Source organism: Bos indicus, chromosome 19 (assembly GCF_029378745.1).
Source record: "Bos indicus isolate NIAB-ARS_2022 breed Sahiwal x Tharparkar chromosome 19, NIAB-ARS_B.indTharparkar_mat_pri_1.0, whole genome shotgun sequence".
NCBI lineage: Eukaryota > Metazoa > Chordata > Mammalia > Artiodactyla > Bovidae > Bos > Bos indicus.
In genome coordinates, this window is record NC_091778.1 from 21,613,204 (window position 1) to 21,637,090 (window position 23,887).

General features: G+C 55.4%; 1 protein-coding gene across 2 annotated transcripts in view; it reads right to left on the reverse strand.

Annotated features, from left to right (window-relative positions):
- SEZ6 (seizure related 6 homolog) overlaps positions 1-22,565 on the reverse strand; it is a 48,184-nt gene extending 25,619 nt beyond the window's left edge. For both annotated transcript variants that reach the window (XM_070772766.1, XM_070772765.1), the window contains exons 1-3: positions 22,337-22,565; positions 954-1,589; positions 107-240 (exon numbers count right to left, since the gene is read on the reverse strand). In XM_070772766.1, the coding sequence (XP_070628867.1) occupies positions 107-240; positions 954-1,589; positions 22,337-22,391 (825 nt within the window). In that variant the 5' untranslated portion in view covers positions 22,392-22,565. The remainder of the gene's footprint in view (positions 1-106; positions 241-953; positions 1,590-22,336) is intronic.
- Positions 22,566-23,887: the final 1,322 nt, after the last annotated feature.

The window sequence follows — 23,887 nt, forward strand, 5'->3', positions numbered from 1 at the left end:
CCACTGATGACCTGGCACATCCCCACCTCCTTCCAGTAACCAGCACCTTTCTGGAAAGATAAGACACTGACCCCAGTTTTTCCTCTGCCAGATCCAGGTCACTCACCTTGATTTCCACACCGTAGCCAGGGTAGACAGAGATGTAGTAGAAACAGTCCAGGCCGACATCAGGGGGTGAGTTGGAGGCTGTGGGGGAGTCCAGAGAGCCCTCTGGGCCTGAGAAATTCCAGCTGCAAGGGCCTGGAAGGCAGGGGGAGACATAAGCTAAACTTAGCTCTGGCAATTTGGGTCCAACGATGGCTGCCGTGTGTGTGTGTGTGTGTGTGTGTGTGTGCATGTCTGGTATGTGATGACACTCACTCTTTGGGAGCTCTATTACCCTGTTGAAAGCAGGGTACCACCTTCTCTTGAGCACCTACTGTGTGCAATCTTATCTCGGTTCTTACAGTGACCCAGTGAGGTGGGTCTTCTTATTGCCATTTTACAGAAGAGGCTCAGGGAGGTTAGATAAAATCCCTAAGGTCTGGTGTGCATGCAAAGGCACTTCAGTCGTGTCCGACTCTTTGCGACCCTAAGGACTGTAGCCCATCAGGCTCCTCTGTCCATGGAGTTCTCCAGGCAAGAATACCGGAGTGGGTTGCTGTGCCCTCCTCCAGGGGATCTTCCCGACCCAGGGATCGAACCCACATATCCTGCGTCTCTTGCACTGGCAGGTGGGCTCTTTACCACTAGCGCCACCTGGGAAGCCCCAAGGTCTGGGGTTTGAACCTCAAATCCTTCCAGTCAGGATTTGAACCTGGGTCTGGTTCCAGTCCACATGCTCCCTGTGGGTTGGCCCTTGCTGCCAAAGGGCAAGGCAGGCCAGCACAGAGACACAGAGAGAGGAATCCAGAGGGCCCCCAGCTTCCCCATCCCCCTCTCTAGATGGGGATCTGAGCCAGCAAGTAACTGACCTGGTGGCTGGACTGTGGTGACGGCGGTGGTAATGATGGTACTGGTGCTGGTGGTCTCCTCATCGTCCCCTGAAGCCGTGGAGGTGGCGACGGTCCCCTCCATCCCGAGCCCTGTGGTCTGGGACATGACCCCTGGAGCCCAGGGCCTGCCTATGTCTCCAGGACCCTCTGGGGTTGGAGTCCATGCTCCACTAGGGGGTGTAGTATTGGGCCTCTCCCCTGGGCCTGGGGTGGGCACTGCCATGCTGGGCCCCGGAGGTAGGGCAACTGTGATACGAAGTGCAGGGGGTTCTGACTCCAGGCTCCAGGGTCCTTCCCTGGACTGGGGTTGAGTAGGTGCTGCCACCATGACTGGAGTGGGGCTGGTGAAGACGGGGCGGCTGTCCTGGTTGGCCAGGCGGGGCAGGGGACTCGCTGTAGGTGGGTCAGGCCTCAGCTCGTCCTTCTCCTGCCCCTCTTGTAGGAATTCCTCCAGCAGGGGGTGGTGGTTAAGCAGCTTCAGGGTAGGGGCCGTTGTGACGAAGTGGACGCCTGGTTCTGGCTGCTCAGGTGTAGGGGCCACTGTCAACTCTCCATCCATCTCTTCCAGGCCTGGGGCCTGCCCTTCCCCTTCCGTGGGGGCCTCCAAGGAGAGTCCTGAAATGATAACAAATGCTCAGAGATTCTCCTCCTGTGCCACAGTGAGCAGCAGCACACCCAGTCCAGGCAGTGGGAGACCCATCTCTCTTTTGACCGAGAGCCTTGGGGAGTGTCCTCACGGCTGAGAATCATGGAGCTATAGAGTTTGAGAGCTGAAAGTGAGATGATAACACGCATTTCCAGGATGGCACATGAGAGATCTCTTCTCCCCACCAACACCAGAGGCAGCCATTACTAATCTGCTGCTGCTGACAAGTGCTCAGTTGTGTCTGACTCTGCACTGTGGCTTGTCAGGCTCCTCTGTCCCATGGGATTTTCCAGGAAAGAATACTGGACTGGGTAGCCATTTCCTTCTCCAGGGGATCTTCCCAGCTCAGGGATTGAACCCAGGTCTCTTGGGTCTGCTGCATTGGCAGGCGGATTCTTTACCAGTAGCACCACCTGGAAGGCTAATCTGTCATCGCACTACTTCTTGGTTGTTCTCAGATTCGGCCTCAGAATCCTTCTTAACACAGCACTCTAGGTAGCCGTGCCTGACGCCTCAGACACACATGTTGAACAAATATTTCCAATCCCTAATGTAGTTCAAAGGCCTGCTGTTGATGAGGAAACAAGGTCAAAGAAAGGAAATGACTTGTTCGAAGTCAACCACCAGTCAACTGAAGGTCAGAGATGACACCCTTAGCAAGAGTGACTTTTCTGCCTGAGATTACAGGGCCTTGCATTCAAGCTCACTTTCTATTCTCAGTGAAATTGCTGGTCATTAGTCTCAGGAATTACTTCACATATTTGGGATTTTATTTTAGACTCCTTCATGGGTTCATGATGACTTTTTTGTTAGGGTCCCATTACACCTGATTTCTCTCACTTTCCATAAAATCATTCCTTTTGTCTCTCTCGCTCTTTTTTGTCCACCAAGAACAGTAATATGAATAGAGTAAGAGAAGCTAAACTCTGGAGTGAGGCAGATATAACTTCAAATTTGTCACCATGGGACTGTGTGACTTTGGGCAAATAAACTCTCTGAACCTTATTTTTCTCATCTGTAAAATGATGTTTCTTTTCTAGGATTAACTGAGACAATATTGCTTCCCTTTCCCATTTGCTATGTCTTTCTGAATTCTCTTTATCTTTTTTTTTGACACAAGCCAGGATCCATCTAGGGTAGGGGTCTAAAGTAGGGTCATCTGCATGTCACCCCCAATCCATGGCAGACATTGTTAACCAATGTTGATTATTTCTTGCTGAGGCCACATGGGACTTCAGAATCCTTCTCAACACAGTTATGCAGGCAGCCACTACCAATTGATTAGATAGGCTATGGAAGAAGAAACATGTTTGTTGTTCCTGGTCTGAGGTTGCTATGCTATTGATTGTATTGACTTATTTAACCACATCATAGCTGGAGAGATGCTGCATATTCTACGTTGGCCCACCAGGCTCCCCAGATCCCGGACTGTCAGAAAAAAGGTCAACGGATGTTGGCTCCAGATACATTTCACATAGAATTTTGCCAGTTTCGAGAAGGCTGGGAAGATATTCTGATTTGAACAACTCTCAAAATGGCTGCATGAGGACTCAAAGGGAAACACAGCCAGGGTGAGATAACAGTCGGCAAGGAGAAGGTTGGTTCCTCTGCACATCCGATGGTGGGGCTGTCATTCCACACCCACCCCGTGGATTGGCAGGCACGAGGATGCAGCAGATGGCCTACATTCTGTTCGGGAGACCATGGCAGCTCTGATGTGTTAGACATTTGGGAGGAGGGAGGAAACTGGGGTGGGGGAGGTGGCTGCAGGTCAGAGGGCCCTCTGCTGCTCTGGGTCAGAGGGGTCCGGGGGCCCAAAGCCTTGAGAAAGCAGGACCAACCCCTATTTCTCAGGACGCTCACTAAAACAGCCCATCTGTGCCTTGGCATTCTGTACCAGACACTTACAACGCGGTGCCCAAACTAGATACACAGCCAGGCCCACACCCCCTGGAGCAGATGGTCTGCCAGTGTCCTGTGTCTTTCTTCTGAGTCCGTGGTGGAGGGTCCAGGGAGTGCCTGTAACCTGCCAGGACAGGACTGCTCTCTGCCCAGCCCTCAGATGTCACACTGTCTTTGCCAGGTGACCTGAGACTAATCTTAGCATCTCACAAGGAAGAAGAGCCTTTCTCATCAATCACACAGACTGGAGCCTTAGGGTTCTGGTGTCTCTTTCCAGGGTGGCCCAAGAAGAGATGACTCTCCCAGGGCAGGCACCTGCAGGAGTCTTCACTGGGAGAGGGAATGCCTCTGTCTCAGGAAGGGACCAGAGTGTGGCACGGCTCCTCCCGCCGGCTGCCAGGTGGGTGCTCGGCAATGGAGCAGAGCTAATGGGCACCTCCCGTCACTGTCGATTGCACTGATTGTGTTATCTGGGGGGACTGAGCACTTGGTTAAATGGGATGGAGATAGCATATCAAACGAGCAAATTGATTCCACAATCAGCTGCCGCTTGGTCCCTGAGGGTGCTCCCCACTGTCAGAGAGGGTAGGATAATCTGTGGGAGACAAGCCATTTCTACGGAGAGGGCGTCTCCAGACACTCTGGTGATTCTGATGGAAGCCTATGGCCCTGTGACCTCCCTCACCAGAGAACCTGGGGTTCTCTCTGCCTGCGCTGACTGAGATCAAAGGTATAGAGGCCAACAAAGAGGGTGTGATACACAGGAGGTGTGTGTTAACTGCTCAGTCATGTGTGACTCTTTGCGACCCCATGGACTGCGGCTCCTCTGGCCATGGGATTTTCCCGGCAAGAATACTGGAGTGGGTTACCAGGTGTCGGGGGCCAAATGCCCAGTCTCTTCAGATACCTTAATGTGTACCAGACACTGAGTCAGGCCGTCCCCAGATCTTGGATTATGTGACACTACAAGTCTGTGAGGTGAGACTTTTATTCCCACATTACTGGAAAAGAACTGGAAGCCTAGAGAAGTAAGGTGACGACCTGCCTGGGGCACAGCGGTGGAGCTGGGATCTGAACCTACCTTGATCTGGTTCAAAAGCCCTAGTCTTTGCAGGACACCAGTCTGCCTCACAGGAGGAGGGGACTGGTGTTCCCCAGCAGAAAGCCCTCTAGCCAGTACAGGAAGCTAAGGCCCAGAGAAAGGACTGGACCCATCCACGGTCTGATGCAGGTTGGAAGCGGAGCTGGGGCCAGTTTCTGGCACCTGGGACCTAAGCTGAGTCTGAGCCGAGCTGGGCTCCCAGAAGGCCTTTGGGCTGGGACCCAGGGAGTTCCATTCTGTGCCCAAAGCGCATCTGAGTCTGGAACTCAAAACCAGAGGCCAAGGACACTGCTTCACAGGGAGGGGGCACCGTGTCACACAGGCACTGGGGTTTAGATGTCAGCTCTGCCACTTAAAAGTCAAGGGAGCCCAGGCCAGTCACCGCTGTGTCCTGAGCTGTAAAACGGGCGCTTTGGAAAGGTTTTATGAGAATCTTAATGTTCTAAGTAGCAGGGGTTTCTGGGGGGAAGGGTGGTGGTGGGGATACAGAAGGTGAGGCCACACTCCGAGGGGGGCAGCCCTCTGGGATTGGGAGAGGCTGGCCCGGGTGAGGCCACCCTCTCCTTCCTGGGGGACCATGTTCCCTGTTGTATAGCAGTGTGTGTGACCTCGAGGATGTCAGTGTTGTTGGCATCTGTTAAAGGAGTATAATATTGTACCACATGGTGCAAAGGACCGCCGCCTCCACGGCCGGCATGGAGCTGGGGGACAGTGGCCCATAGTCATACAGCCCCCCAGGATCCCCCGGCTGCCCGGTCCACCCGGTGCCTGGACACAGGAACGCACTCCCTGGGCGGCCGCTCCCTCCCCCGCTCTCGAGGGCCGGGACACCTTCTCCGCTCCCAGCTCCCCCGCTGGCTGGCGGAGGCCCGGAGCTTCCCGGCAGCCCCCAGCCCCGGTGTGGCCCCGCCGCCACCGCCGCCTGGGCCCTCCCCCCACATTAGCTCTTAAGCTATGCAAATAGACATCGGAGGGAGCCCTGTTTAAAGTATTTAGACGAAATGAAAAAAGGCTTTCATCGGCACTAATGAGCCATTCAGGATGCCTCCCCGGTGGATTCTCTCCCGCTCCGCCTCCCGGCCCTCGCCGCCTGCTGTGGCCCTTCTTGGGATCGGAAGCCCCCTCCTCTCGGCTCCAGCCGGGTCTTCCCAGGGATAGCCACCGGCCCCGCCCCCTTCCTTCCCTGGATCCAGCGAGTTGAAGGTGGAGTTGAGGCGGCGGGTGAAGCATCCTCCACCCCCACAGACTGGGATCCAAATGGGGCGGGGTGCTCACCTCTGATTTGGGAAGCCCATAACGACTGGGGACTCTTCTTCATAGCTTCCAGGGGTAGTGTTTTGTCCCTGTCTGACAGATGGGGAAACTGAGGCTCAGTGAGGCCCAGGATGTTGCCAGGGGTCACAGCATGGGTGGGCTGAGGAGCTTGAACTGGTTTGTATGCAGGCAATGGGGGAGGGTGGTAGTCTTTTCTTTTGGCCACCCCAGGCAGCAGGCAGGTTCCCCCACCAGGGGTGGAACCCTCCCCATGCAGTGGAAGTGCAGAGTCATAACCACTGCACCACCAGAGAAGTCCAGGGTGGTGGTCTTCATGCAGTGTAGACCTGGGGCAGCTGCTGCACCAGGCCCAGGTGGGCTGCCTGCTTAGGGCTACTGTTTCTGCAGATCTCTCTGCTCCAGACAGAAAAACCTCAGGTTCCAATCCCCCATCTATCTCTCACTAGCTGTGTGACTTGAGCTGGGCATTTGCTTCTTCATCTGTGGAGTGGGGTCCTCCTGGTTTGGGGACGGCCAATTAGAGACAGGCCCCTCTGCCGCCCTGCCCCTCATCCTCTGCCAGGGCAGGAGGGGCTTGCTGGTCTCAGAGGCCAGCACATGGAGGGGGGCCCCAGAGTCCTCAGACAGGTCAGGCTTGATCCCCACTTGTGGCAGCACCAGCTTTCGGCTGTGGGGAGCATGCCTGCTGGTGGGTACAGGGGAAGTCTAGGGGTTACAGTGGGCAGGGAGCCTGCCCCTTGGGGCTCTGGAGGTTAAGCTGGCCCAGCATAGGGAGAATGAGAATTTAATGGGATCCATTTATTATCCCATAAAAGCTAATGAGTTTATTCTGGAGGTTCCCTGGCCCCTTTCAAGTTTTAATAGGGGATTAGTGAGGGCCTGGCCCCTGCAGACCCCCATTATCCTAGAGCCCGAGGGCAGGAAGAGAGGCCCCCGGAGTAAGAGCACTTGGGGCCCCCCAGAGCCAGAGCCTGGTGTCCACAGTGACAGTTTCACTGGGTCCAGGCCTGCCTCCTGAACTGAGGGCCCCCAGCTAGAGGCTGGCAGGGTCACAGAGGGCCCCTGAGGCCTGAGTCCCTGTGCCACTACTGACATACTCACCCCACAGTATTCCTGTGTCTGAGGTAGGTTTTCTGCTGTTGACTTCTTGTATTAACAGGAAAGGCAATATAAACCCAATGGAACAGATGGGGAAACTGAGGTCTAGAGCTGGGGTGTGGCTTCTCCAAGATCACCCAAAAGCTATGGTAGAACCAGAATGGATACTTTCTGCCTCCTGTTCTTTGGAGCCAGACAGCTGTCGTTCCTCGTGCTCGTGTGCTAACCAGGCACTCAGCACCTTCACATGTAATCACCTATCCTCCCCAGAGATAGAGCCATTTGAAGCCCAGAATGGTTAAGTAAGCTGTCTAAGGTTTCACAGCCAGTGCGTGGCAAGCCTGGGACTAGGACCCAGAGCTCAGTAGCTCCATCACTCAGCTTTGTCTGCTGCTGCCACCGGCCCTCAGCTGTCCCTCTTCACTATCTCCCCATTAACTGGCCACCACTATTCTGGGGCACTCATGCTGAGAGCCCTGCAGCTTAGGGTGATGGGAAGGAGGTCCTGGTGGCGTCCTGGAGGGGCCATTGTGGGGGTGGACAGTGGTTTGAATGGAGGAGAAACCCTCCAAGGGAACTCTGCCAAAACAGGTGCCTTCCCCCTTCTGCCCCATTTGCTCACTTCTTTGCCTCTTTAAGGGCTTCCCTGGTGGCTCAGAATCTGCCTGCAATGCAGGAGACCCGGGTTCAATTCATGCGTTGGGAAGATGCCCTGGAGAAGAGAATGGCTACCCACTCCAGTATTCTTGCCTGGAGAATCCCATGGACAGAGGAGCCTGGTGGGCTACAGTCCATGGGGTCGTAAATAGTTGGACTTGACTGAGCAACTATCTAACAGTCTTCTTTAAACTTTCCCCATCCTACCATACCCAGCTCCAGTCCCTCCTGGGCAGCAGGGAGCCACCCTTGCCTGGCCCATGGGGTGACAACAGTTCTCTCCTCTGATCTCCTGGTGGCACTTCTTGGTGGACCCTCAGCATGGGTACAGCTTGTGCCCATGGCCAAGGATCTAGCACAAGGCACATCTCTCTTCCTTCATCTCTGCTCGTAGTTGCTGACCCTGGGGCCAAGCACAGTGCAGGGTGGGCTCAGGATTCTGCGTGTTTGCACACTCAGAAGGCTTCCTGCTCCCCAAAGTACTTGGCCCTTGGCCAGTAGGGGTGGGCAGGGGAGGGTGGGTGTGTCCTGAAGGGAGAAGATGGGCAGTCAGCCCTTGGCAGTGCCCCAGCACAGCCCCAACTGGCACTTGATGAAGAGTCTCTACCGGCACGAGCTGGTGGGCCTCCAGACTCAGACTATCCTCCCTTCCTCTGCCATTGACCACTGCCCCATTGCACCCTCTTACTACCTTCTCTTGGCCAACTTGTGGCAGTTTGGTCAAATCTGGAGCACAGAGATGAATGGGGCACCTCCTCTCGGCTGGGATCCAGGCAAGAAAGTGGCCAGTCCCCAGAATCTGAGCTCTTGTAGCCTCTGTGAACATCTCAGCCCACCCTCATTCACACAGGAAGAAACGGAATCCAGAGAGGTTTCCCAGGTCACACAGCAAACCTGGGGCAGGGCTAGAACTCAAGATGTTGGGGCTCAAAGAGCATCTGGCCCAACTGTTCTGAACAGTGAATGCTTCACTACTCCTGGGGCCATCTGCCATCTGAGGGTATACCTCCAGCGACAGGAGGTGTGCCAGGAGCAGCTACCACCCCCACTGTACTAGGGGGGGTGGGTAACCCTGGGCTTCATCAGCTCCAGGGTTGGGGTCTTCTTGCCAGATGCAGGGAGTGTGGGTGGGTGTAGCAGGCAACAGCCAGGAGTCGGCCCGCCAGTCCTGGTCCTGCCCCTATGAGGTTAATCCCTCTGCAGAAATCACTCCCCCAACCCAAGCCTCCATTTCCCCATCAGTAAAACAGAGAAGGTATCTAAGGGCCCTGCCCAGTCTCACTTTCCAGGATCCAGTGACCCACAAAGGGCTCCATGGATAAAAAATACAGAAGGCCACTGTTTACTGGTGGCTCAGACGGTAAAGAATCTGCCTGCAATGCAGGAGACCTGGGTTCGGTCCCTGGGTTGGAAAGATCCCCTGGAGGAGGGAACGGCTACCCACTCCAGTATTCTTGCCTAGAGAATTCCACGGACAGAGAAGCCCAGTGGGCCACAGTCCACGGGGTCACAAAGAGTTGGACATGACTGAACGAGTAACATTTTCATTGTTTACTGAGAATTTATCACACGCCTAGCACCATTAGAAGTGCTTTACCAGAATCAACTCATTTAACCTCCCACAATTACTCTGAGATATGAACTTTCATAGATGAAGAAACAGGGACCCAGGGAAGGGCAATTGTCAAGTTACCGGTTTGGAGGTGTCAGATTCAAACGTAGACGCCTTGCAGCCCTAGAGCAGTGCTGGCTAATAGAACTTTTTGTGATGATGGAAATGTTTTATATTTGCATGTGTGACATGGTAGTCAGTGGCCACACATGGCGAGTGAGCCCTTGAAGTGTGGCTAGTGAAACTGAGGCACCAAATTTGAAATTCAATTTCATGTTCATGAATTTAAACTGCCACATGTATGTAGTAGCTACCGTGATGGAAAGTGCAGCTCTATCACCTGACCTCTTGACCCCAGCAGTATTCACTTTTCAGAAGGGAAGAGCCTGGCCAGTGTGGGGGTGGGGGAATGGCATTCCAGAGAAGATTAAGATGGGCTGGCAGTGTCTACCCCTCTCTTTGGGCCTGGGGCCAGGCAGGAAGAGGTGACAAGGAGTCCTGGGACTCCCTTACGTTTTTCATAAAGGCCTCAAGAGAGGGGCCTGTCAGCCATTCAGTCCATCAACCCATGATGTCTGCTTCCCAACCTTGTCCGAGCACTGGTGTTCTGAGAAGTGGGGTGTTCAGTGGGCAATTTGGGGAGCTCGGGCAGAGCCACTGTAGGAGGTCTTCATGGATGGAGGGCAGCCAGGAATGCTTGGCCCTGGATGGGCTCAGGGTGTGTGGCATTCTATGAAACAATGCCTGCTGTGCTGGCCGACCTGCCCCTACCTCCCTGCCCAGCCAGACACATGCGGGCAGGGAGCCTGGCCTGGCCACCACCCCAGGGCTCCTGGGGCAGCCCCAGAGTAGTTGCCTGACCTTGGGCCCAGGGGAGGGCCTCACACTGAGCACCCTCCATGGGTTAGGGAGGACTTCCTAGGGAGCTGTCTTCTGCCCAGAGCAGTGCCTTTTATTCCTGGAATCAATATTTTACACTTTACATGTGAAGAGACTGAGGCTGAGAGGCAAAGTGATTCATCCTAGTTCACATGGGAGGGAATTAGCAAATAAGGGGCTTGAACTAGGTCTTCCTGCTCCACAGCCTGGGCTTAAGTTTTTACTGCAGAGTTGCTGCTTCACATGTGATTATGTGGGCCTATGTGTACACCTGAGTGTATGTGCCTGCACGCACGCGCATGTGTAGTTCCAGACACACTAACATAAGTCGTTTCCACTTGTCCTTGCCTGTGGATGCCATACCCTAGAACCCGGCCTCACGGTCCTCAAGTCTGGGCAGCTCTGCCTCCCAGAAGTGATGCCTTTCTCCCAAGGGCAGCTGGGCTCCCTCCTTCTCACTCTGCCACCTTTTTGGACCTCGCCTTGACCCTTCCTAGAGCCCTGTGGCCGGGACAGCTCCCCAGGCTCTGGGTGTGTGGCGGGGAGAAGGGACAGGGCTCTGGGCTCCTGCCCTCTCCTCCCCACAGCCTCCTCCCTCCCGTAAGGCTGTGACCAGGGGCTCAGGGTACAGGGAGCTCCCAGCTAACTGCCACGTTCGCCGCTTTCCAATTTAAAATCTAATATGGTCTCGCCACTGCAGAGCTGGGGGCTGGAGAGGTGATTAATGAGGCCTCTGCTACAGCGTCACCTGCTGTGCTCTACACCTTCCCCTGCGGCCCTGTGTTCTCCCTCCTGCCTGCCCGCTGCCCCCGGGGACCTGGGGGTCCTAATCCTGCCGGCTCACAGTCCCTGGTGCTTGGCAGGAGGCACGGGAGTTGGGGGCCTGAGGTGGGGGATTGGGAGAGAACTAAGGGCTGGGCTTGGGGGGCAGCAGGACTGATGGCCATCCCTGGGGCAGGCTGGAAGAAGGAGGAGGAACACTGGGCATCCTTGGGCATCACCTCCCTCACCACCAGAAAGCTGATCAGTCTGCCGAACTCCACTCCATCATGCCCACTGGCAGGAACACTGGCCAGGGCAGAGGAGGGACGTGGCCCCAAGCTGGGTGTTCAGGTCAGCCCTCCCCCAGCACCAACAGCTCCCACCACCTCCTCAGTGACAGCAGGGATTATATTTCTCTGACTGGAAACCTTGGAAATGTCAGCTGGGATGAGGAAGGCTGTGAAGGCAGAAAGATATTCTCCTTGGAGCTGGTACCAGCCCAGTGGTGGAGTTAGGGAACAGGAGGGTTGTTCTAAGGAGGAATGGCCATCCCCTCCATCCTCTGCCCCCTGCCCAAGTTCAGACACTGGTCAAGGAGAATCCCTCCCAGCCGCTGAGCCCAGCAAGGCACCAGGACCCGAGATCGGGTACCACCCTGGGTCCTAGATCAGCATCTCTGGGTTGCTGCCCCTTCCCAACCCTCTCTGAAGTTCAAAAACTGGCCGTACTTAGGTGGCTCCCAGGTCCTGTGCCCACCTCTGAGCCTGGTAGCCCCAACATTCTGTGGCCTTTAGTCAGAGGACGAGGCTCACTCTGTGTACCAAGGGTCCAAGTGACCTTGTGACCTTTGCCCTGTGGCTGGTTCTGTCAGCTATATCTGGGAGGAGATGGGTTGAGGGAGTTGGCTGAGCCTAGACCCCCAGCTGCCCTGATCCTCAATGCTGAGGAGGGGTCTCTCTCCCCTGGAGGAGCCTGGTGAGGCCTTGTCAGAGCCATCTCCAGCGTGGGAGGTAGCTTTGCCACTGACAGGCTGTGTGACCTTGGGCTTTTCTTGCTCTCTCTGGGCCTGCTTTGGCTTTCCATGTAGTACTTCCTTCCTGGTTTCTTCTAGGTTCTGTGGGTGGGTGGGTGAGTGGGTGGAGAGCCCCTCTACTCTCAGTGCCCAAGTGCAGAATTGATGGAGCCTCATGGTGGGCAGTGGTAGAGGCGGAGGGGGCCTGGCAGGGCAGGTGACCATGCTCTGTTGACTTGCCCATTTCCTCTGGTTGTTGCTGGGCCCCGGTCTCCTCATCTCCAGCACCAGAAGACCGTGTGTGTGTGTGTGTGTGCGTGTGGGTAGGGTAATCTCATCCAGGTATGCTCTCTCCCTTGACTTCCTGCCACTTTGAACCCCATTCTGCCCTTCCAGCTTCTATGGGGGAAACTCTGAGAGTCCTGCCTTACTTCTAAATGTCCTGTGGAAGAGTCCCTGGAGGCCTGGGATCTGCACTTAGAGGCTTGGAGGGGGCAGAGAAAGGGCAGCCTGGGACCTTCTCCTGGTGGCATGGGGCCTAAGCTTCCCCAGGGCATGGCCCCTGTACCTGTGGACCATCCCAGTCTCCCCTTGTTTCCATGGGACTCTGAGGCTCCCCAGGCTCAGCTTGTCCTCCCCACTTCCCCCAGCAAGCCCGAGTGGGGGAGGGGAGGGGTACAGAGCTGCTAAAAATAGCAGCAGCAGCTCAAGTCTCCTTGAGGGGTCAGTGGAGCCCAAGATTGGGGAGGAAGAGAGTGGAATGGGCTCTGGGGAGAGGAGAGACCAGCAGAGCTGAGACCTGCAGTTCCTGCACCCAGGGCCACAGAGTCCCAGGGTATGGGGACAGGAGTGCACAGACATGCAGGGACATATGGACACAGACACCCAGGGTTAAATGGACCAGCCAGGGCAAGATGTATACAGACATGGCTACCTGCAAATCTGGGGCTTCTTCTCCTCCAGACCCCCTGAGAACACCAGATGGACTCAGCTGTGCGGCCCCTAATCCCTCTGTCTCCTCTCTTGCCCCAACCTTGCTCTGACTTCTTCCAAGGACCCTGCCAGGTGGAGTGTGTGTACGCCTTGAGTTGAGAAGGCTAAGTCCTCTCCCCGTGTCCCTGCCAGTCTCTTCTGCTTGAGGCCGAGGGCAGTGAAGGACCCGGGAACACCAGGGGTAGCATCAGGAATACAAGTGAAACAGACTAGGCTCAGGGCAGCACCCGACCTGAACAGCAGGCCTAGACTGGCAGGTAGGGTAGGGGGATGAGCGGGAGATGGCTGGACCCAAAAGATCAAGGCTAGAACTCTGTCAGAAGGTGGGAAGAATGGAGTGGGCAGTGAAGGAAGGCGGACAAGGGGAGGCTGGACAAACAGATGCACTGGTGACCTCCATCAGACTAGCCTTGTTTGGTCCCTTACACCTTTCCCTGGAGATGCCAGGGGCTCTTCTGTCCTCAAAAGAAAGTGAATCCCTCTCCCCCACTTCCTCTAACCAGCCAGAAAATAGGACCTCACAACAGGAGGGAGCCTGCCAGCTGCCTGAGCAGATGTTTTAAATCACTAGCACATCCCCTTGCTGGATATAAATGATATCTCAGAATGTCCATCAGAGCAGCAAGCCAGGGTGAAGGCCCTTAGAAGCACCCTACCCCCAATGGCTAGTTTCAGCTTCCTAGTCAGGCCTGGGCCAGCTTGTGCTCACTGCCCACCCCTAACTTATAGGCCAGCCCTAGACTCCTCCGCTTTCTGATCTGCCCCTCCAGTGACTACCTGGAAATCAGCCCCTCCTGGTGCTGGACAGCTCCGGCTATAGGCATATGCTCCTCTTAAGCAGGGCTTCCAGTTTCTTCCCTGTCACCAACTCCTCTGATTTTCTTTGATCTGGATGCTGTTTTTTGAAAGAGGTGGGACAGGTGCCATGAATTCCTGAGGAAACTGAGACACAGGGGAGTGACATGATTTGCCCCAAGTCACCTAGGTAGTAAGGGCTTCCCTGGTGGCTCAGCCAGTAAAGAATCTGCCTGCTATGCAGGAGACCTGAGTTCAATCCCTGGATAGGGAAGATCCTCTGGAGAAAGGAATGGCTACCCCCCTCTAGTATGCTTGCCTGGGAAATCCAATGGACAGAGGAGCCTGGAGGGCTACAGTCGATGGGGTCACAAAACAGCTGGACATGACTGAGCGACTGAGCACACACAGCAGCAGCACCTAGCTAGTAAGAGCCAGTATCAGGTTTAAACCCCGGGAGTCCTGGCCCTCTGACCAGCATCCTTCTAGTCATGTTCTTCCTTTGGGGCCACCCCCTCCCCGCTGAGGCACAACTTGGTTCTCCACACGGTGCAGTATCCCCCCTTACAGGCTCTGGGGCTCCCTAGGCACCTGCTGGCTGGTGGGACCGGGGCCAGACGCTCAGCAGGTGGCTGCTTGGGGGACAAAGGAGCTGATGCTCAGCTGCTGGGCTGCAGGGAGGGAGGGAGAAGCTGTGGGTGGGGGGAGGGGAGGAGGGATAGGGGCTGGGAGTGGGAGGGGCTGGGTCTGCTTCTGTGCCTTTAATAAGGAGACAGAATGCAAAGCGGGGTAAAACAGCATGCAAATGAACATCTGTTGGGGGCTGCTCTGTGGTTCAGGCACTTTTCACAGGGGCCCTGCAGTTCTGCCCTTGCAGCCCATGACCAGCTGGAAGGAGAGTCCTGAGGGTAGAGAGAGGAGTCAGTGGGAGGGGAGGTGTGGGTGACTGGGGGAGATGCTGAGGTTTTTGCCAGGGTGCAGGAGTCCAACTGGGCTCCTGGGGACTTCACTGCGGGAAGGGAGAGACCCCCACCTTGGATTATTCTGCAACACTTGTGGTTCAGTGGCAGGTTCGGTTCAGTTCAGCTCAGTTGTGTCTGACTCTTTGCAACCCCATGGACTGCAGCACACCAGGCCTCCCTATCCATCACCAACTCCCAGAGTTTACTCAAACTTATGTCCATTGAGTCAGTGACGCCATTCAACCATCTCATCCTCTGTCATCCCCTTCTCCTCCCACCTTCCACCTTCAATCTTTCCCAGCATCAGGATCTTTTCAAATGAGTCAGTTCTTCACATCAGGTGGCCAAAGTATTGGAGTTTCAGCATCAGTCCTTCCAGTGAATATTCAGGACTGATTTCCTTTAGGATGGACTGGATGGATCTCCTTGAGGAGGGACTCTCAAGAGTCTTCTCCAAAACCACAGTTTGAAAGCATCAATTCTTTGGTGCTCAACTTTCTTTATAGTCCAACTCTCACATCCATACATGACTACTGGAAAAACCATAGCCTTGACTAGACGGGCCTTTGTTGGCAAAGTAATGTCTCTGCTTTTGAATATGCTGTCTAGGTTGGTCATAACTTTTTGGTGGCAGGAGGGACCCTGTATCTGCTCTGCCTTCTTGGGGGGTTAAAGGGACCCTCAGACCCAGCAGAGATGGGAAGAGTTGTGATGGAGGGCACCAAGCAAGCCTGGCCCAGAGATCCCAGAGTCTTGCTGGGGCCCTCAAAGACCAAAAAGATGAGCCCTCTCACTGCAGGTAAGAAACTGAGGCTCAGAAGAGTCCCTGGCTAGGAATCTCTTGTCCTTTTGAAGGTGAGTGGTTGGATGCTGTTTAGCAACTTTTTTGTATCGCATTCAATTAAAATCAGAGAGTCTGTAGTGTAGGTGGTGAGGCAGTCGCAGCTGAGCTTGTGGAGATTAAGGGCAGGGATTACGTTGTATTCCTGCCTATTAAAGCACCTGATAGGTGCTGAAAATAGAGAGGTGTTGCATGGAGAGGGGATGGGTGGGTGAAGGATGGATAGGCTAAGTTCCTGATGTGGGGTAGTGTTGAGAGAAGAGAGAGAACCCTGGGGGCTGGATGATCAGATAAAGAGGGAATGGTTGAACTGAAACAAATAGAAGGTTCCAGGTATAGCATTCCAGGTATGGGAAAATGGCTAAGGGAAAATGGAGAGGTTGGACTGAACAAGGCATGTACAGGGTCTAGGGTTCACTCTCTCTCTGTCTCTCCATTGCCCCTTTCCCACCCACTCATTCCTTCTCATCTCCTGGCAGAGCCCCTTGTCACTGCTGGGCCCAGCCAGGACCCCACCCCACCCCCACCCCCCATCCCTGGCTCCTTTCCACCAGCCTGCCTGCCAGCCAGGCTGCAGACTCTGCAGCCTGAGACCCAGATTGTTGTTAGAGAAGTGGCAGGTTTGTTTACTCCAGAGCCCGCCGAGAAATCTCAACAATCAATGGCCAACAACACTGCCGGCGCTGCGGCATCGATCCTTGCCTCCAAGGGCTGGCAGCCCGGTGGCAGGTGGGCAGGTGGAGGGAAGCTGGGGCAGGCTTGGTGCCCAGTCCTGTCCAAGAGCTGAGATTCAAGGCAAGTTCGGGCCTTCCCCGCCAGGGGCTGAACCTCAGCAGCAGTGGGGGTACCGGCTAGGTGGGGCAGCCCAGGTTCAGGACAGGAGTGACTGGTATTCTCATTCACTAAGTCTCCTAAAAGATCAGAGAGTAAGAGTTATCCAAGGTCACTGGTCTCTGGGCCAAGACTTCAGGGTTCACTTGACCCCCAGTCCTGTGCTCTATCCTGACCTCCAAGTGTCAGAAAGGGTGTTTTTTTCTTCTGCCCTCCAAGGACTGAGCCAGATAAAATATCCCTAATCTGCAGCAGTAAGGACTGAGGGTAGATGTCAGGAAAATAAGCCACTGTCATCACCAGAAACGTGCTAGAAGAAAGTCAGGGGCCATTTATATCTTGGGTCTGTCTGAACATGGCCTTGAACTTGGCTTATAAAATGCAGATAACAGCTTCTACCTCACAGAGATGATATGGGACTAAATGAGCTAATGTTTAATATATAAAGCACTTAGTACAGTGCCTGGCACATTAGTTGGTAACTAATAAATACTTGCTATTATTGTTGCTACTACTATTAATAGGATAGTGATACTCTCCTGGGTTCTCATCTGTTTGTACTGAAGATTTGCCTTAGGGTGGGGGAGTAGGCACAGTGCTGGCTGCAGCCAGATTTTGCAAAATGGGGAGGCACTTTCGAGTCATTTTATTACTTACTGGCTTTAAGCCCAGGGTAAGTAACTTAATCTCTGAAACTCAGTTTTCCTATCTATAAAGTGGAGATAACTAGTCTCTGGTTTTATTAAATAGAAAAGGCTTAAAAATGAAAGACTTGGCTCCTGAGGGTACTGAGACAGGCCTCATACCCCAAAAAGATGTTTGTGAGATGGATGAATGAATGAACCCCTAGGGATGGATGTTTCCAAGGGATGGCTCTTTTAGAAGCTGTGGAAGCTTCATGGACATGAATTGTTGTGGTTCGGGAGGACTCCTTCACCTCCACCTTTTCATTTAAGGGCGTGAAAGGCTCAGAGCAGCTCCCAAGGTTTCATATTGGTCCTGCCAAGCTCTGAGAGGGTGTCTGAAGATGAGATGGAAGAGGAAGTGATAAAGACAGATGACATGGGGTTGTCCCTTCCTTATCTCAGTTCTTAAGTTCATGCAGGGCACCCCTCCCAGGCAGCAGAAGTGGTGGGTACATGCTATGGGAAGGAATCAAGAAGTCTAGGCTCTGGGCTTAACTCTGCCATTGCCTACTTGTCCAGGTCGGGAGTTTATTCAATGGGTATTTAATGTCCGCCAAGTGCCCCTGGGGACCGGAGCAGTGGTGGTACCAGGGCAGCTGGAGAGAGGCTTTAGCCTTCTTAGAATGGCCATCAGAACCCCACCCCCAAGCCACCTCAGGCTGATGGCGTGACAGCTTAATTTGTGGAAGGAAAAAACTAAGTCAAGGCTATAATTTACAGTTGGGATAATTGGCCAACCGTTAGGAAAGGGAAAAAATCCTAACATACAATCTATGTAAAAATAGTGTGCTTGCTACGCAAACTCAGCTTCAGTCCCAGCTGCCATGCACCCAACTCATCTTTCTGAACAGGCAGCTGACCCTAAACTTCTTCCAAAGAAGAATTCTAGAACTGTCCTGAAATGGAGGGTCTGAGCAGAACAGACTTGGTGCCTTCCTTCCTGTGTTCAGTCTTGCTCCTGGAAAGGGACATCAGGCGCTAGGAGCTCGTGACCCCACAAGGTGGGCAACTTGATGGGGGAAAGCCAGGGGGTGGTGGGAGCCCAGAAGAATGCCCCGGCTCAGGCTGAGGATCTGAGAAGCCGTAGAGTAGATGCCCCATAAATATATGCTGAAGAACTGAAGGGCCAACGAAGCTGCGACCTGAAGCATGAGGTAGAGTGAGCCAGGTTGGCCTAGGAGCGGAAAAGAATTTCAGGCAGAAGGGACAGCAAGAGCCCAGAAGCTGATGAGAACATGGCTAGTTCCGGGAACTGATCATCTTGGCTGGGTAAGTTGGCTTCCTGCTGGAATTAGTCTGAAAGGGGCCTTGGAGACCTCCGAGTGTCTGCTCCCCACCTCCCAGCTGCTGACTCTGGCTGGTAGCATTGTCTCCTCAACACCACTCCCCCAGCCACTTACATACGGAGCCTGGCTCTTCCTCCCTGGGAGCAGGCCAGTAAGCTGAAGACCCAGAAATCTGCCCTAATGTGCTTTCAGGCTTGGCAACCACCAATGTGGTGCACCCTTAAATTGAACGTTCCAGAAGGTGGAGACCTACAGAGGACAGAGGCATGCCTGAGGCCAGACAGGTAGCCTGAGGGTCTTAACCACCTGAAGTGAGAGGTTCCTTCGCTAAAGTAACCCCTGCCTATAGGCCCTTTTCCACACCCTCTTTCTTATTTGGGGGCTGGGGTACCCAGCTCTGACAGCTCTGCCCAGGCTGGGGCGCAGCATCCCTGAACTGAGCCTAGCCTGGCAAACGGGGCCTGGAGAAGTGGGGACAAGGAGGGGAAGGGAAGCTGGGCACCTGGGTAGGGCCGGGGTGAAGGCAGGGTTTTAAAGAAGCAGGATTTTTAACGTGCCCCCCACCATTCAGACAACCATTGGTGGGAGAGGTACAGAAGCTCTAATTAAGCCCAGTTTCTAATTAAACCCAGTCCCTGTGTCTCCTCGATCCCCATTAGCGCCCCATGGTGTCCCCAAGGCATTTTAAGCTGCCACCCTGCTGAGGAAGCTGGGACCGCCGCCAGGGCCTGCCAAGCTTGATGAGCTTGGGCCTGTGAGGGGTAAAAAGCCAACCCAGACTTTCCCTCCAGTCCACAGCAGTCTCTGGGCCCTCCAGTCTCCTCAGAAGCCCAGGGGAGTCTCCTGGCTGCCATGTCAACCCCTGGGGCTCTGGGTACAGTCTAGACTGCCTCCCACTGAGCCTTGTCCCCGCACTCTCACAATGTGCCAGGCTGGGCAACAGGGAAAAGGGCTTGGCGCTAGCTTTGGCTTCAGCCCCCAGACTCAGGAATGTACCTTGAGACTCCAGCACCTACCACAGAGTCTGCAGGAAGCAGCAATTACCATTTCAGGTTAAGGCAGCCCTGGTTTGTTAACCCCTTCAGCACTAGGGCTCCTGGAGGCCAGATTTTCCTTCTCTTCTTACCTTCCAGACCCTGTTCCCCAGTTCTTGGCACAATGAATGACCCCTACTTCCTGTCCCCTCCCTCACTCTTCCCACCGAACACTCCATCAGAGTTCAGAGACGGGGAGCATCAGGTCCAAGGTCACACAGCCAGTGGAGGGAGCCTCTGCCTCTGGAGACCCAAGTCTCACCCCAGTTTCTGCTGCTTCCACCTTCACCATCTCCCCAGGCCACGTTCACACATGCAGAGTTTAATTAACTTTATTGATATTCAGAAATTAGGAGAATGACTAAAGGTAATTGCTCATTAAAAATCATTAAACTGACACAGCAGGCTTGGGCACACACTGCCCCTCCCAAACAGCATTCCTCCCCCCTCGTGGCAGGATCTCCAGCTACCAACTGCAGGAGGATTACCGGTGGCTCACGGTGCCCCTCAAGCCTAATGCTGACTGTGCCCCTGCGGCTGCAGAGGAAGTAGGGAGCTGAGCTCATGGGGTTGAGCTTGGCCCAGCAACATCTTGCCGTGCACCCCCAGGTCTCCACCTCTCCCATCTCCCGCCACTTCTTGGCCACATCTGGCTGCATCTGTGTCTCTCTGCCTAAACGTGAGCAAAGCTCTGAGGGCCCCCTCTCGAGGCCATGAGGCTGAGGGATGTAGCACTCAGGCCGCAAATGCTCACAGCCTGAGGCCCTTACTGCTTGGGGCCTCCTTCTCATAGCTGAAGCCCCCAGGAGTCCTGAGATGGCCCAGTGTATTGTCTCTCAGTGAGACCACTCAGTACCCCAAGGACTGGGACCTTGCAGCCCTGCTGGGAGGAAGAGGTGCACCAGGGCTGGCCCAGGTCCAGGCCTTCTCTCCTCATGCCTGGCATTGCTGGGCTGCTTCCTCTTCTCCTTTGAGGGGGTGGATATAAACAAAGATCTTTCCAAGCAGGCAGACCCCTATTCCACATATCACTTGGGGAGAAGTCTCTTGGGCACTGAAGAGGTCCAGATGGTTAGGGAGGGACACTGGCTGGAGACACACAGACTCTCGGCCACAGAGTGAACTGATTCTTCTCCATGCTCACACCCATGACCCCAGCGAGGCCCCGCCGGGCTCCCGGCCACCCCAGCCATCCTCCTGGAGACCCACAGTTTCACTCTAGCCCTGCAGGGAACTCTCTGGCAGAGGCTGCATCGCACACTAGCGGCCTTCCACACTCCTCACACCCACTCACTGCTGAGCCCTCATGCAACATCCAGACCTTCTGAAGCACAGAGACACTTGGACCTACTACTCCAAACACTCTGGGCCCTGATTACATTCACAGCAGCCACACACACCCTCACAGGAGCCTTTAGACTACAGATTAGGAGGCACACACAGGCTCTGCACCCCAAGGGAGCTGTCCAGCACAAGAATGTGGCCCAATCTCAATATGCGTCCCAAACTCCCAGGGACATTTTCCGATAGCTGGGCCAGGATGTAAGCGTCTCTCCTTTCTCCCTGCACCAGCTCGGCAGGGCATCCAGGACTTTTTCCCTCTCCCTCAATGGGAACACATAGTACTGAATTCCTGGAATCACAAAAGAACCCGGCACGGGCAGCCAGGGAGCAGAGCGAGCATACCTGGCTGTGTGCTACTAGAGCTAGAGGCTCGAAGAGGGGCTTCCATGTCTCTGAGGACGCAGAGCAAAGAAAACTGAGGCCCGGGGGGCCAATCTGGCCCCATCTCCACTGTGCTGAGCTCCAACGACGCCAGGGAAGATGGAATGATGAGGTTAGAAACTCCCACCTTCTTCCTCCTCCGCATCATGCCCTACTAACCACACTCCTAAGGGATGGTGGGTCCCAATGCCAAGCAAGATTTCAGCGATCCCACCAGCCGACTGGCTGCAGTGGAAGAAAGAGGTGGGTGCCCTCAGTTTTGATGAGTGTTTGTTTGAGCCAGGGCAGGTTCCGTGGAGACAGACTCGGAAACCTTCCTTCCTCAAGGCACAGAACCCCTCATTGTCTCCCTAACATTCCCTCGCTGCCCACTTCATGGCCAAGCTTCCCTCGACCCAGGACTGATGAAGTTGGAGCCCTGACTCCAAGCGGGGGACGGAGGACCTCAGGGTGGGGTGCCAGTCCTCCCGCGATGAGTCTGCGGCCATGGGGTGGGTGGGGGCCGCAGCAGGACGGCAGGCCGGGAGGGAGGAAGAGCTCTGGGAGTGTGCAAGGGTGGAAGGTGCAAGGAAAGGGCTCCGGAGAGGACGGAGTTTTTATCCCAAGATTTCAGCTGTTGCAGCCCAGGGCAGAACAAGGAGCCAGATAGGGGTCCCCGGGCCCCTCAAGGTTCTCCCTGGAATGGTACTCTAAATCCCGACCTCTGCGTGGCAGCGCCAAGGAGGAGAGAGGTGGGCGAAGTCCCAATTCCGGGTACCGCCGCCATCTGGCCCCGTCCCTCCTCTGTGAGAGGCCCCAGAACCGGCGGCAAAGTCGAACGAAGTTTGGCGGGCGACAAGGGAGGCGGGACTGCCGGCCGCCAGCGGGACCGTCCCGACTCACTGCCCTGTGCCGTCCTCCCCCCGGCACGCGCGCCCCAACGCTCCTAGACGCCCGGGGAGTGTGGAGAGGTAGCGCGCGGGTGAACGCGTGAGTGTGTGCGGGGAGGGGGTGGCGTGATGAATTGCAGCTGAGAAATCCCATTAGATCCGGAGAGATGATTAAAGGCGAGGTCTCGGCCGGGTGCGAATGGCGGGAGCAGCGGCAGCTTCCCGCCCCGCGGAGCCCGCACCCCGCCCGGCTTGGCCGGCGCGGGGGGCAGAGCAACCGGCGGAGCGCGGTACCAGACCTGGACAGCCAGATACGCGGAGCTGAGCTCGGGGACAGTCCTCTCTTCCCACCCCCCAGGACCCTGCCCCTGCCGCCGGACTCTGAGGTCCCTTACCGTGAACCAGGAGCGCCAGCAGCGAGGGCAGGAGCAGCAGGGCTGCCGGGCGCATGGTGCCGGTGGCGGCCGCGCCCCAAATCGGGGCTGCGACGGGAGGGCTGGGAGCTCAGCTGGGCTCGGGCGCGGGGGACAGAGCCGGGTCCGACCGGGGAAGAGGGAGCGTGGCCGCCGCCGCCGCCGCCAGCGCCTGACAGAATCAGCACCACGGCCAGCGCCTGGCGTCGGCGCCGGGGATCGCCGCGCGGGGCTGGGGGCGGGGGCGCGGGAGGAGCGGCTTACCGTAAAGTCTCAAGCAAAGGCGCAGAAGACCCAGCGGCGGGAGGACAGCCTCCCTGCGCCGCCGCCAGCTCTGAGGAAGGACTTCCCTGCTAACGTGGGCACACGGCCCCCACCCTTCCCCGCTGCCCACGCCCAGCCAAGTCTGCCGCCCTCTCCCTCATTAGCAGCCTACCGAGGAGGTGGGGTTCTAACCTGATGTCTCCGTGAGAGAGCCACCCTGTTATCATCTCTCCCCACCCCATCCTGGTACCTGAGGGCGCCAAGGGTGACCTGGGAAGGCGTTCGCGTATGAGGTAGCTGGCGAGGCCCGCGTGCCCTTGTGGCAGCTCCGTCCCGAGCCCATAATGAAGATGGCTTTTGAGCGTACAAAGGACAATAAATTATTACTTTGCGCTCAATAAATGCCAGGGCTCCAGGCAGCTGCATCAGCAGCAAACTGTGCTCACAGAAAAGCTTAATTATCCTGATATTATAGTTAAAAGCCAGTAGTACTTGTGTCCTGGGAAGACATTCTACACTTGGCAGGAGCTAACCTGGCCAAACTGGGCAAGTGAAGGTAGTATCCTGGGTCCGCATGTGGCCCTGAATCTCCAGGACCCTGCCTTGGCCCCCCTACAGGACCAGAGAAGCCATAATGCTAGCCAGTGAGAGCAGACCCTTCACATCTATCCTTGCCCAAGTTCCTGGAACTGGTGGAGAAAATGAGACAGGCATGGTGGGGGGGCGGGTGGAGTGTGAGGGCATTTCCCTAGGATTATTTTAGATAGAGACTTGAAGGAAGGCCAGGGGGGTAGCCAGGGAGGTGGTACCATTCAAGGACATGGAAGAACAAGCTTTGAGGGCTCTGCTTAGACTGAGGAGCCCCAGTGAGTCACAGAACAGCAAAGAGGGCAATCAGATCCCTGAGGCAGATGTTTAGATCCAGAGGTTTTTCTGGCTCCAAGGATGAGCTCACTGGAAGAGCCTCAATGGACAAGTGGACATCACCCTGTGACTGATGTTATTCTCCTTGTAGAGGAAGAAGAGGGCTGAACTTCCTGCAGCTCCCAGGGAGAATAGCTTTCTGTTTAGGTCTTTGCACATGAACTTGGCTCCTCTCCAAAGCTTCCAGACCCCAGTCATTGTCCAATGCCCTTCCTTATCTCATCCTGGAAGCAGGTGGCAAGACTTCTGCTCTGAGCTCATTTCTCAGTCTTTTGGTCCTTACTACTTTCACAATTTTTCAGCTCTACTTCTCAGATTCTCTCTAGATTCTCTTGCTGTGGGCTC